This window comes from Eschrichtius robustus, chromosome 9 (genome assembly GCF_028021215.1).
Source record: "Eschrichtius robustus isolate mEscRob2 chromosome 9, mEscRob2.pri, whole genome shotgun sequence".
Lineage (NCBI taxonomy): Eukaryota > Metazoa > Chordata > Mammalia > Artiodactyla > Eschrichtiidae > Eschrichtius > Eschrichtius robustus.
Genome location: NC_090832.1, coordinates 16,409,795 through 16,423,280, shown reverse-complemented (window position 1 = coordinate 16,423,280; position 13,486 = coordinate 16,409,795). Strand labels below are relative to the sequence as shown.

At 37.3% G+C, this 13,486-nt stretch overlaps 1 protein-coding gene across 1 annotated transcript in view; it reads right to left on the bottom strand.

Moving 5' to 3' along the window:
* Window positions 1-1,303: 1,303 nt before the first annotated feature.
* Window positions 1,304-13,486, bottom strand: part of KATNA1 (katanin catalytic subunit A1) — a 34,575-nt gene continuing 22,392 nt past the window's right edge. Inside the window, exons 5-11 of the mRNA XM_068551402.1 lie at window positions 11,590-11,711; window positions 9,881-9,986; window positions 8,557-8,715; window positions 3,234-3,360; window positions 2,587-2,721; window positions 2,083-2,209; window positions 1,304-1,609 (exon numbers count right to left, since the gene is read on the bottom strand). Of these exons, the coding sequence (XP_068407503.1) occupies window positions 1,411-1,609; window positions 2,083-2,209; window positions 2,587-2,721; window positions 3,234-3,360; window positions 8,557-8,715; window positions 9,881-9,986; window positions 11,590-11,711 (975 nt within the window). The 3' untranslated portion in view covers window positions 1,304-1,410. The remainder of the gene's footprint in view (window positions 1,610-2,082; window positions 2,210-2,586; window positions 2,722-3,233; window positions 3,361-8,556; window positions 8,716-9,880; window positions 9,987-11,589; window positions 11,712-13,486) is intronic.

Here is a 13,486-nt window from a genome sequence, read left to right as displayed (position 1 = left end):
CTGCGTTGGGTCTTCGTTGCTGCGCGTGGGTTTTCTCTTGTTGCGGTGAGCGGGGGCTACTCTTCGTTGCGGTGCGTGGGCTTCTCATTGCAGTGGCTTCTCTTGTTGTGGAGCACGGGCTCTAGGCACGCGGGCTTCAGTAGTTGTGGCACGCGGACTCACGTGGGATCTTCACGGACCAGGGCTCGAACCCGTGTCCCCTGCATTGGCAGGCGGATTCTTAACCAATGCGCCACCAGGGAAGTCCGGCAGGAGTATTCTTAACCACTGTGCCACCAGGGAAGTCCTGCCTAGCTGTTTTTAATAAGGAATAACAGCCCTGTAATGTGCTATCTCCATATTATAGACGAATAAATAATAGTATGCGGTTTACAATTTGATCCTCAAGTCACCCAGCTGGTAACACTTTATTTTTGTATGTCCTCCTCACTCTCTCAGTCGCTAAAAATCACCAGTTCTAACTTTAAATGATGACAGGGTCTTATTTCATCCATTAAGCATAAGCTTGAAGATTCTAGTGAGGTGCACAATGTAGGAGGCTTTTGTTGGAGAGTGTAGACTTTGCAGTCAGCAATTCCCATCCTGACTTCTCTCCTTACCTGTGAGGCTGTTTTCTATGGTTGGGATGCCACAGTAAGTGTTTTTGTACAAGTAATTATAAATAAAATCTTACCTAAATTTTATACCATTAACCTTTATTTCACTTATTAACTTTTACTTCCACCATTAACAATTACATATTTTATTTATGCTTTGTATCCATGAGTGACAGGTTAATGAGTTTCACTGGATTACAGAGAGCAGCACAGGCTTAAAAGTACCTACCTGCCTACAGTGCAGCCTCTTACACAGGCAGAATAAAGTCAGGCAGGCAAGGTTTTATATAGATTTATATTGTTTTTTCCTTTTAAATGCACAGTAAAATGAAGGGCCTTTAAAGCTCTCTCAGGACGAGGAGGGAAGTTACCATAACACCACGCAGGAAGGAAAGCACACTGGGTGTGGTTCATGCATCAAATGGCTACTTGTATAAAAATGTTCAGGAATTTTCAGCTATCCACTGGCACCTGTGGAGCTAGAGCCAGTCTTATTCTTTAGAAGGAACAGCGGCCGCAGGCAGTGGAAGAGAAGATGGTATACTTAGATGTACATACAAGACAATTTTCCAAGCTAAGTAATAGCATCTGTGCTGCAACATATGTTGTCAGTGAAAGAGAAATACAGTAATGCTAAAGTAAAACAAATTTGCTTGTAACTTTAAAAAATCTCCTTTATTCAGAATCATACTTTTTTTTTCACTCTTACCATTATGAAAATTTAAAAAAATATAGCGCTTGGTGCAATGAAATACTACTTTTAATTATTATTCAAACACTTAATGCAGGTTTCTCACAGTTTACATGTGAGAATTTAGCATGATCCAAACTCAAATATCCACTTCTCATATCTTTCAATGTCTGCAGCAGATACTGACTTAGAAACCTTTTTTAAAGCCATTTCAAAATCCTCCATAGTTGTAGGCATGTGCATTTCTTCTCTTGAAAGATTTCTGATTTCTTCTGGGGTCAAACCTTCAATACGCCTTCTCATTGCCATCAAGGATGCATCCCTAGGTTTTAAATTTAAAAAGCAAAAACAAAAAACCACAAAATGATGTTTTGGTTGAATAAAAACGTGTAAACAAAAAAATTTTTCAGTGCGTATGTTATTCTGTAATTATCTTATTACATATACGTATGTAGTACTGGACTATAAGGCCTGTTCTTGAGTTGTTTTTTTAGCAGTTGAATCTGAGCAAAAAGCCCAAGAAGAATTAAAAGGATATAATAAGATAGCAATTAAATTTTATTAAAAGTGTACCATAATATAAAGAATAAGCATCACAGAGACAGGAGATAAGCTGTTAGCTAACACTAACTTAATACCAAAACTTGTGTCTCTGACTAGATTATAATGTGGGTCTTTATTCTTCATCTATCTTAATTCAGCATAAAAACTTCATAATAGAAGTTTATACCCACAAAAACCTATGCTTCAAAAAACAAAGAAAAAAAACACCTATGCTTCCAAAATAATTCATACCTGCACACGTTGGTAATGTCCGCACCTGAATAACCTTCCATGTTTTCTGCTATACTTGCAAGGTCAACATCATCAGCCAATTCCAGCTCACGTAGACTTATTCGTAATAGCTCCTCCCTGCCTTTTGCTATTGGTAGAAGCAAATTTAAAAATATAAGCCTTCAACATAAACAATGTTTTATTTTTCTCCAGTCTACTTTGAGAAGTTGTTTTCCAATTCTTAGAGCTCATTTGCTTAAAAAATTTAAGACCTATTCTTATTGTATTTACTCTTAAATTTTAATTAATTAATTAATTTTTATTTTTTAAAATTGAAGTATTTCATTGAATTTTAAATTTCCTAGTATCAAGGCTTTAGTCTCCAGATATAGCCAAACCAGTTAAAATAAGGAAAGACATCCTACATTTGTCTTTTAAAGGAAAGTTAATTAATACCAAATTTTAAAATTTCTAAGCAAAACTACCTAAGAGTTAACATGACCTTTCTGATTCAAATAAAGATACCTGATGGTAATGGAATATAGATTCTTTTTTCAAGCCGTCGTCTTAAAGCCTCATCAATATCCCAGGGAAAATTAGTAGCTGCCAGAACCATAACCATTTTGGAAGGGTCATCATTTTCAGAAGCACCTCCAACACCTTGAGGAAGGATAAGAACACAGTAAAAAAATAAAAAACAAAGCTCAGCTACTTAGAGATCATCAAATATTTAGCACAACATTAAAAGCAGGGTAATCATCAAGCCTCCCTAAGACTTATAAAGCTAACTGGTACGTATGTGAATTTGTGGTCCAAGAAAAATGAGTTTTTGCAGTGTGCAAAAAATAGGACTCAAAATAGATTTGATCAAAAGACTAGTTCAGCACAACTACATAGCAATTTAAAAAATTCTTCAAAACCATACATATCCCTCTCTAAGGCCAGTTAATCAGCATTTGTTTCAATTTCATGGCTTAAAATGAGATCAGTGTGTATGACAGAGGGTGTCCTGTGAATAAACAGCCATAACTGCTGGTGTGTCACCACTGTCAGTGCCCCCAGTTTACCGCCGGCAATCTCCAGGACCTACTGGCCAGCCCCGCGTCACTGGGGCTGTGTGGGTCAGCACTGTGAGTGGGGCTCGCTCAGCTCACGCAGAGACACTCGCATACCGTCCATCTGAATCAGCAGCTCGGCTTTCACCCTTCTGCTTGCCTCGTGCTCTTCAGAAGTCCCTCTGCGGCTACAAATGGAATCTATCTCATCGATAAATATGGTGGCTGGAGAGTAAAATCGAGCCTAAAGGGAGAAGCCATGCAACACGAGGTTTTTATTTCATGGAAAAGTCATCTATAGTTTAGCAATTAGAAAAGAGCCGTGGAGCCTGCCACCCTGTGCCTCGCGCCCCCTTTGCCTAAGACTGGGGAGAGAGGATAGAACGGGAACAGCTAAGATATAGCTTCCAGTATAGACCTATCATACACTTAAATCTTACATGGCAATTTTTTATACTCTTCAACACTATAACTGATTATATTCAACATGTATTTGTTTATGAGTCATATAAATACAGGATTATCCTGTACACTACAATAATATGGACAACAATGGTGGGAAGACATTTACAGATACTGACAAGTGTTCTAAAGTTCTAGAAAAATTTTTGTTAAAGAGAACCATTACCTTAAATAAAATCACATAGATTCCCTCTAAGGGATTCTAATTAAATTGCCATTTTTCATTTGACTAATACAAGTACAGCTGACCCTTGAACAAGTCGGGTTTGAACCACATGGGTCCACTCATATGTGGATATTTTTCCATAGTAAATACTACGGTACTACACAGTCTGTGGTTGGTTGAACCGAAGGATGTAGAGGAACCGTGGATACAGAGGGCTCACTATAAGTTATATGCAGATTAACCTTCACGTTGTTCAAGGGTCAACTGATTTTTATCCTCTTAAGTTGTCAATCAGAGGTCAATTTAAATGGCCTCAGTTTTTTTTTTTTTGAGATAAAATTCATATACCATAAAATTCACCACTTAAACCATTTTAAAGTGACAATTCAGTATTTAGTGAACCATCATCACTATCAAATTCCAGAACATTTTCACTGCCCTCCAAAAATAACCCATACTTCCCTCCCCCTAGCCCCTGGTAATCACAAATCTATTTTCTGTCTTTATGCATTTACCTATTCTGGACATTTCAAATAAATGGGATCATACAATATGTGGCCTTTTGTGTCTGCCTTCTTTCACTTAGCATGTTTTCAATGTTTATCTATATTGTAGCATGTACAGTACTTCACTCTTTTTTTTGTCTGCATTGGGTCTTCGTTGCTGTGTGCAGGCTTTCTCTAGTTGCAGACAGCGGGGTCTACTCTTTGTTGCGGCACACAGGCTTCTCATTGCAGTGGCTTCTCTTGTTGCAGAGCATGGACTCTAGGCATGCAGGCTTCAGTAGTTGTGGCAGGCAGGCTCAGTAGTTGTGGCTCGCGGGCTCTAGAGTGCAGGCTCAGTAGTTGTGGCACACGGGCTTAGTTGCTCCGCGGCATGTGGGATCTTCCCGGACCAGGGATCGAACCCATGTCCCCTGCATTGGCAGGCGGATTCTTAACCACTGCGCCACCAGGAAGTCCCAGTACTTCATTTTTCTTTATGGCTGAATTATATCCCCCAAGTTTATTTTTGTACCTTAAATGCATTTCTTCCCCAAACCAAAGGACAGGGAAGATTGATCCATTAACTAATAGATCTAGTCAAGTATTATCTAGTAAACAGCTATGTAAGACTCAATAGTTATCACCTGTTTCTTAAGGAGACTGAAGAGGCATTTAATTTTATTTACTTATTGTTCTTTTTGTTTTTAGTAGACTTTTTTTTAATTGGAGTAGAGTTGATAAGAAGCATTTTATTATAGTAACTAATGTTTATTGTTAATCATTTTTTAAGCAAAATAATCCAAACTTACAGAATCATTGCACAAGAAAGCTTGAACGTAAATGATGGCAAAGATTTCTCAAAACAGAGCTTAAGTGATCTAACAGCATTTTAAAGGTTCTTCTAAAAATGGAAGTCCACAATAGCAAGTGAACATTACAGATTTGAACACGCAATTGTACTGAGTCCATCAATTCTTTGGACCATGAGGTTATAATTCAGTATCCTCTAAGAGGCGATTAACTGTGTTGAAAGCACAGTGCTTCCAAAGTATAGATTCAGTTTTAGTCTGTTCACTTGGAAAATCCTAATAGTTAAATCTCACTTTCTTTTCTAGTTAAAAACTTGAATTCTAAGTCATCTATTGCCTCCAAAGGGATAGTAAGATAATAATAATAATAATAATAATAATAATAATAATAATAATAATGATGGATAATAATGCACTTTTAAAAATTTATTTATTTTATTTATTTATTTTTGGCTGCGTTGGGTCTTCGTTGCTGTGTGCCGGCTTTCTCTAGTTGTGGTGAGCAGGGGCTACTCTTCGTTGCAGTCCACGGGCTTATTGTGGTGGCTTCTCTTGTTGCAGAGCATGGGCTCTAGGCACGCAGGCTTCAGTAGTTGTGGCATGCAGGCTCAGTAGTTGTGGTGCAAGGGCTTAGTTGCTCCGCGGCATGTGGGATCTTCCCGGACCAGGGATCGAACCCATGTCCCCTGCATTGGCAGGCAGATTCTTAACCAAGAGCCCTAATAATACATTTTTAATAAGGTATCCCTACTTGGATCTTAGGTACTGTGTACAAAAAATTTTGTACTTTCTTTTCAAGAAACAGACAGAGGAGAAAAAAAAAAAAACTGGATGGAGGGAAAGAAAGAAAAAAGCAAACATGCAAGAAAATTTATAATTGAAATTCTAGCCAGCAACCATCTACTAACAGAACCAACAACAAAAATTAAATTTCAAGCAAAAATTATTAGATTGAGTCTTCCCAAATACTGAGGGTGTGTAGAAAGGTCTGACTTAAAGCAGAGGCTATGTGACACATTTAAAATTGGCTTTGGATGACCTGAGAAAGTAATGTAGAGAGACGTGGAGAGGAAACCAATTGTTTCTGCCTGCACAGCACGACTCCTTCTGATAAGAGAAGCTCCCTTTTTCATTTGTAAATCATCTCTTTCTCATTCTTATTCCATTACTTCAAGAGAGGCCAACTCTGCTGGAGTCCCAGGAGGGTCCAGGCATAAGCATGTGACTCAAAAGAGACCAAACATTAATCTCTGGAATTTTGCTGGAGCAACTGAGATTGTTGTTCATTTGATTAGATTTCTGACACTTGAAAATGAAAGTTCCTGACAATACAACAAAAACTATACAATTAAGTTTTTATATGTGTTTGTTACCATGTCACGTGAAAAACCCTGGACAGACTTTTGTAATATTTAAGTGGCCTTATTCAAAATACAGGCCCTGAGGAATGCTCACTTTGAAATTCGGGGGGAGGGGCACTCAAGAGAGAGGCAGTCATCTGTAGTCAAAACCAAGATTTGAGAGGCAGTACAATTTTCCTCGAGAAAGTCCATATGATGAACAGAAGAAAATCAAGGTGGTTTCAAATGAGCCATAACCAAAATTCAGACAGGCAGAAGCTCCAATCTGCAGGCACTGGTTTGCGACTGAGCCGCTGCTCAAGTGGGCAACTCAAAGTAGCACGCTCCAGATAAGCCAGGATTTATTTAAAGATGGTTAAGGTTTTCCTAGGCAATACCAGGGAAGCCAGTAAAAAAGTTGTTTGATATATTTTTATAAACCGCAGTATACAAAAATATTGCAAATTACCACTTTGTAAGAGGCTTTCCCTCATAGAAGAAAATAGTCCTTTCTCCTTAATATAAAACCCTACATTAAAAAAAAATATCAAATAACTCTTAAACAGTAACAGTTAATATTTATGAGTCCTTATGAGTCAGGCTCTGTATTAAGCAGTTTACATGTATTGGCTGATTTCACCCTCCAAACATTACAGAGGTAGGTCCTAAATTATTGTCCTCCTCTTATAGATAAAGCGACTGAGGGACAGGAGAGGAATTTTCCCACAGTTAGCCATCTAGGAAAGTGACAGAAGTGGGATCTAAACCCAGGCCACCTGACTCTAAAGACGCCACACTTAGCCATTCACCCTATTTACTTTTTTTTTTTTTTTCTTTTTTGGCATGCGGGATATCTTAGTTCCCCAACCAGGGTTTGAACCTGTGCCCCCTGCAGTGGGAGCATGGAGTCTTAACCACTGGACCATCAGGGAAGTCCCCATTCACCCTATTTAGCTTACATTTTTTTCTTAATAAAATTTTAAAAATATTTATTTATTTATTATTTATTTTGGCTGCTCCGGGTCTTAGTTGCGGCATGCAGACTTCTTAGTTGCGGCATGCACGCGGGATCTAGTTCCCCGACCAGGGATCGAACCCGGGCCCCCGGCACTGGGAGTGCGGAGTCTTACCCACTGGACCACCAGGGAAGTCCCCTAGCTTACATTTTAAAAAAGCCTAGTTATTCTGGAATACTGACAATATAATTTTACCCCTGAAGCAAATAGCAAGCTAATTTTTCAAAATGATCTAAGAGGTTCTCCATTAGATTCCTATTGTGGGATGGACTATTAATAATCCATAAGAACCTGTCAGAATTTACATCCTGCCTTATGAATTATCGAAGTTGAAGGAGAAAGAAAATGGGAACTGAAACAGGAAGAAGCCTTTACAGAAAACAGATAACATGAAATTGTGAGGGGTTTTGTTTGTTTTATTCTCAGCCTAGGAAGGAAGATCTGGTATAATATTAGCATGGTCACCTAAGGTTTTGTCCACCATGACCAGGAATGTAAATCTTTTTCACTATCTATATAATAAACATAACTCTGTCCTCATGCATATAACTACACAATTTCTTAAATGAGGTAAGACGGAAATAGTAAGTGAAACTTAAAGTCTGAAGTCTAAAAAGCTGTTGAATTCAAACTAAACACTCAACCAGAACTTGCTGAATTACATTTCTTCTACTGATACTCAGATGAGTGGCAGTGGAAGAAGGAAAAAGAAACTCAAAGAAGCGAAGAACTTAATCCAAAGACTGGTTAATTAAACTCAGGGTATTTGATATAGTTAATAGACTGGAGGTATCTCAGTTCCATATCTACTTATGATTTTCACCTTTTCTCATTATTGTTCTAATACTGCATTTACTATAACTAAGCCTGATTTAAAAACCCTGATAATTTCACATTCCTATAGCAGATCAGTAATGCAGATCCCGTAACACGAGCATGTCCATAAGCTAACAGAGACAGCCCTTCCTCCAGAGAAAAGGAGTCAAAGAGAAAAGCAAGTTATTCATGTTAGTAATGAATAAAAATTTTCTACCTTCAAGAGCACAGGAATGACACTCTGGGCACAAAAGCATCCTGCCTAGCGATTCTACGCGCTGTAGTTACAACTCACTTTCCCCCCTTCTAGAGGTAAAGAATCATTAGGGTTGGCTCAAGCATTCACCATTTCGAACAGAAGACGAACAAGCTTCTCAGACTCTCCTCTGTATTTGGAAGTCAGAGTTGATGAAGAGACATTGAAGAACGTTGTCTTGCACTCAGTAGCTACTGCTTTAGCAAGGAGGGTCTTTCCTGTGCCAGGTGGGCCAACCATCAACACTCCCTGTTGGGAATATAATAGCATCAGCGAAGGATTTATGTGCCATTGTTCTAATTCAAAAGAATTCCATTACTAAGGATCAATTTTCAACCAACTTACACATAATATTAAGACAAGTAAAAGACAAAGATAAACAGAAGGATACTTTATCACAAATTTACTTTTTCCATTACAAAAGTAGGGTAACTACACATTATTAAAAAATTGGAACTAAGAGATGAGAAAAAATATAATCAATATTATAGTACTGATATAATATCATACCCTAACACAGGTACTATTAGTATCTGGATATATTTCCTGCTAGTCTTTTTGCTCAAATTAGTTTTGTTTTTTTTTTTTTTTTTTACATAGCTGTATGTCTATAATTTTGTATCTTGCTTATCACTTAACCTTTCAAGAATTTTTAAAAATAAGTACAGAGTTAGCCATTAGCACATTTCCCAAACCCAAGACTTTTATGGACAGTCTCTTTTCATATCAGCCCATGACTTTTAAAAAGTACTCATTAGATACAGATATACCTTATTAATTTCTTAAGAACAATTCCAAGAAATACAGATGTAAGTTCTGCAACACAACACGTAAAATGGAGTATTTTTGCATTAGGTGACCTGTTCATATTTGCAAATATAAGCTCATTATAAATCTGCTATGTGTCCAACTTTCCAAATACCACATTGTACCTATTCCTTTTCTTTTAGTAAATTTATTTATTCATTCATTCATTTATTTATGCTGCGTTGGGTCTTCGTTGCTGTGTGCGGGCTTCTCATTGCGGTGGCTTCTCTTGTTGCAGAGCACAGGCTCTAGGTGCGCAGGCTTCCGTAGAAGTGGCACGTGGGCTCAGTAGTTATGGCACATGGGCTTAGTTGCTCCGCAGCATGTGGGATCTTCTCGGACCAGGGCTCGAACCCATGTCCCCTGCATTGGCAGGTGGAGTCTTAACCGCTGTGCCACCAGGGAAGTCCTGTACCTATTTCTTATTCTGGAAACCTTGCAGTAGCTCTTGGTCTAAACAAAGTTCTGAATAACACAACATAGTTTAAAATTTTCTTTACCTGCTCTACTTTCTCCTCCCACTTCCCCCAACACAGATAAATATTGGCTTTCTATAGCAATGCACTTGCCATTTGCTTTGATAATGCCGTTATAGTAATACACTTACTTTCCATGGTCTCCTAATGCCTTTGAAGAATTCTGGCATCCACATTGGTAACACCACAGCTTCCTTAAGCAACTTTTTAGCTTCTACTAAATCAGCAATATCATCCCTGAAAGAGAAGATATTTTATCAACAACCTTAGATCACATATTTAACTCTATGTAGTCATTCTTGAGAATCGCTGGAAGCACATGATTTGATGTTGCTGACCGAATGCTAAGCTTCTTCCTAGGCACTAGTGAACTAACACACTGTGACAAGGCCTGCCACACCAACCAGTATGTAGAAAGACCACAATCTGAATCATCGATTCTTTTTTAATTTTTAAAAATATTTATTTATTTATTTGGCCGCATCAGGTCTTAGTTGCGGCACGTGGGATCTTCGTTGCCATGTGCGGGATCTTCAGTTGCAGCAGGCGGGATCCAGTTCCCGACCAGGGATCGTACTCGAGCCCCCTGCATTGGGAGCACAGAGTCTTAGCCACTGGACCCCCAGGGAAGTCCCTGAATCTTCAATTCTTGGGAGTAATGATTTTCAGCTTGGTGAATGAGAACACAGGTCTACAGGCCTACAATTTAAGTATTATTATGCCATCTCATTTTAAACTTCTGCTCTTAAAATGCTCATTCCATAAATTCCATGATTTAGAAACAATGAACCCGTTAAAAAAACCCATAAAGAATAAAAAGGGCATAAAGCAGACACAGGTTGCGAAACTGCTGCTTTGCCCCCAACCCTATCAAGAGGTAGACACCAAGATTAAAGAGTATCATAGAGATTGCCGTGACGTCATCTCCAACCACTGGGACACTACTACTACTACAACAACCGGTACACGTGGCATGATAATATATTATGATATATGACAGGATAATGTGTTTTAAAATATCCCTCAAAACTATACCTAAACATAATTAAAGTTTTAACAAAAAACATATAACAGAATGTACCTAACTTTGTGGGAAAGGGAGATTTATAACTCATTGTGATAAATTACAGTTGTTTGATTAGATATAATATTTATTTTTATTTTTTTAATTGAAGTATAGTCGATTTACAATGTTGTATTAGTTTCAGGTGTACAGCAGGGTGATTCAGTTAGACATACAACTATATCTATTTTTTTTTTTTCAGATTCTTTTCCCTGAGGTTATTCCAAAGGGATTCTTTTCCCTTTAGGTTATTACAAAATATTAAGTATAGTTCCCTATGCTATACAGTAGGTCCTTGTTGGTTATCTATTTTATATATAGCAGTGTGTATATGTTAATCCCAAACTCCTAATTTACCCCTTAGATATAACAGTAATAAAGTTAAGAACCACTGCTCTAATAGGATATAAAAGCAACATATATTGTATAAACCTAAAGATAACAAGCAATACACGTGCATAAGAATGACTGCCATTTTACCACTGGAGAATGTCCCAAAAAGAAGATGTAATTTCTGTGATCTTGTTCCCATTCTGTATGTAGAATTTTTAATTCAATAAAAATTTTATTATTATTTATTTATTTTATTAAATTAAAAAATCTCAGACAAAAACTGGTACAGCCTGAACCAAAGTCAAGTTTTTCATTATGTGTCATGCTCACATTGTATGTCCTCAGGTTCTATCCTCAAGGACTGATCTTCAGTACATGCCCACATTTGTTCCATTTTCTGTTCCAAAAAGCAACATCCAATTATTTTGTTGTGATATAACTTACCATCGAACATTGGGATTCTGAGAAATTATATCTCTTTCCAAAGCTTCTACTAAGTCCTTATCGTATCCAGTACTATCAAATTTATTTGTCTCTGGTTCTGTAACTGCAGCAGGTGATTTGTTCTACACAAATAGAGAGAAAAAACAAGAGCTTTTGATTGACTCAAAAATTATATTTTGTTTCTATGAGTCAGAAACAAAGATTGGACTCAAGTGACATTTTTAAAAAGCTAATGTAATAGTACAAGTAATAAGGATAGAATCAAAGACTATAAGTCATCCTTCAACATCAACATCAGAGTTTCATACTGAATTTTTATTTTTACATAAAAAGTATGACAATGGTATTAAAGAAAAATAAAAATATTATGCATATGAACTGACAATAGTAAAAATTAATATTGAAATAAACTGTAGTCCCTAGTGAATATTAGATATGTATGGCATTTAACTCAAAGCTTTAGAAGAGATAAGGTTTATTTAGCTAAGATTATGGGTCAATCTTTAACACGTACTCGGTCCCCATTGATGCTCCCAAAACATCCTTTTTCACTATTCCCACATCCCTCCAAAAGACACCTCAGTCCTTCAGAGAGATTTTCCCTCCCACCCTCTGTGATGACAGTCATTAGGGCTGCAAGCTGCACACTAAAGCACTCCAAGGCACAACAGCGAACTCACAGGGCACTGCGGGATTTTTCAGGTTTTTGAGGGAAGTACAAAAACACCTGTTTGAACATGGGGTGAACTACCAGCTCGAGGTAGTTCACAGTTTCTACGTTAAGACTGCTGCATTCCCTTCAATAATCCCATATTTTTTGTGAAGCTGGATTTTTGGCAGCTGCTGTGATAAAACATATACTGGGAAAAATCAATGTGGAAGAGGAATGACAGTGGAATGTCCACTATGACTCCAAGGTCTGAGAAACTGTACAGTGTCCAAAAGGTGTTGTTGGGACATAAACAGTTGTTTTAACCAAATTTCAAATGGATGGGTATTCTTTTTGTCCTAGAGGTGCTGTGAAAAAACTGCTGAGACAGTCGTGAATTTTATAAGCCAAGAAAATGTATGAAACTTTATACTGGTGTAAATAATCATTTACTTGGTCTTGTACTAGGATTGTTACCCCATCTCCAAAATTCATAACATTTTTTTGCCCATAACATGATGATTTCTTTGTCACTGGTGCTGTCTAAAGTCAGTACTAATGTCTAGACTTAACCAATATTTATGATATTCAAAGTCTTACACTAGATGACCAAATAAGTGCCTGTCTCACAATGTACATATTTAGTATCCAATAGGAATATTAAAGATTCAAGGAAGGTGTTGTATAACATTTAGAAGAGGAGGTTATCTTTTCTTCTAAGTATTTATGAAGTTGTTATTCATTCACAGATACTTACCAAGAATCTATTCTGTACAAGCAGCTGCGGGGGATAGAAAGAAGACACTGTTCCTGACTATTAGAAACTTAAACTGCAAGCCCAGGGAAACACAGATAAGGCACTTTATATCAACAGTTCTCACCTTATTTTCTCTCATAGAACACAGTGCTGAGGGAATGTTTGCAGACAAAGCAAAACAAATTTCAGACAGGCAGAAAGGAGAAACAATTCTATAATAGGTCGGCCAAGGGGAGCTATGGAATTTCAAATTTTGACATTTCTAAGGGAAAATACTAACAACTACCAGGAGGTAAAAGAAAGCAGTAGAGAGGTTAAAAAAGAATGTAGACTCCTTTTTGGTGCTCAAAATAAATTTGACAACTTCAACAAAATGGATCACTGTTTGAAAAACACAAACCACCACAACTCAACTATTATGAAAAAGATCATTTAAACAGCCCTTCAACTTCTAGGGAAATTGAATTCATAATTTTAAAACTTCCAAAAAA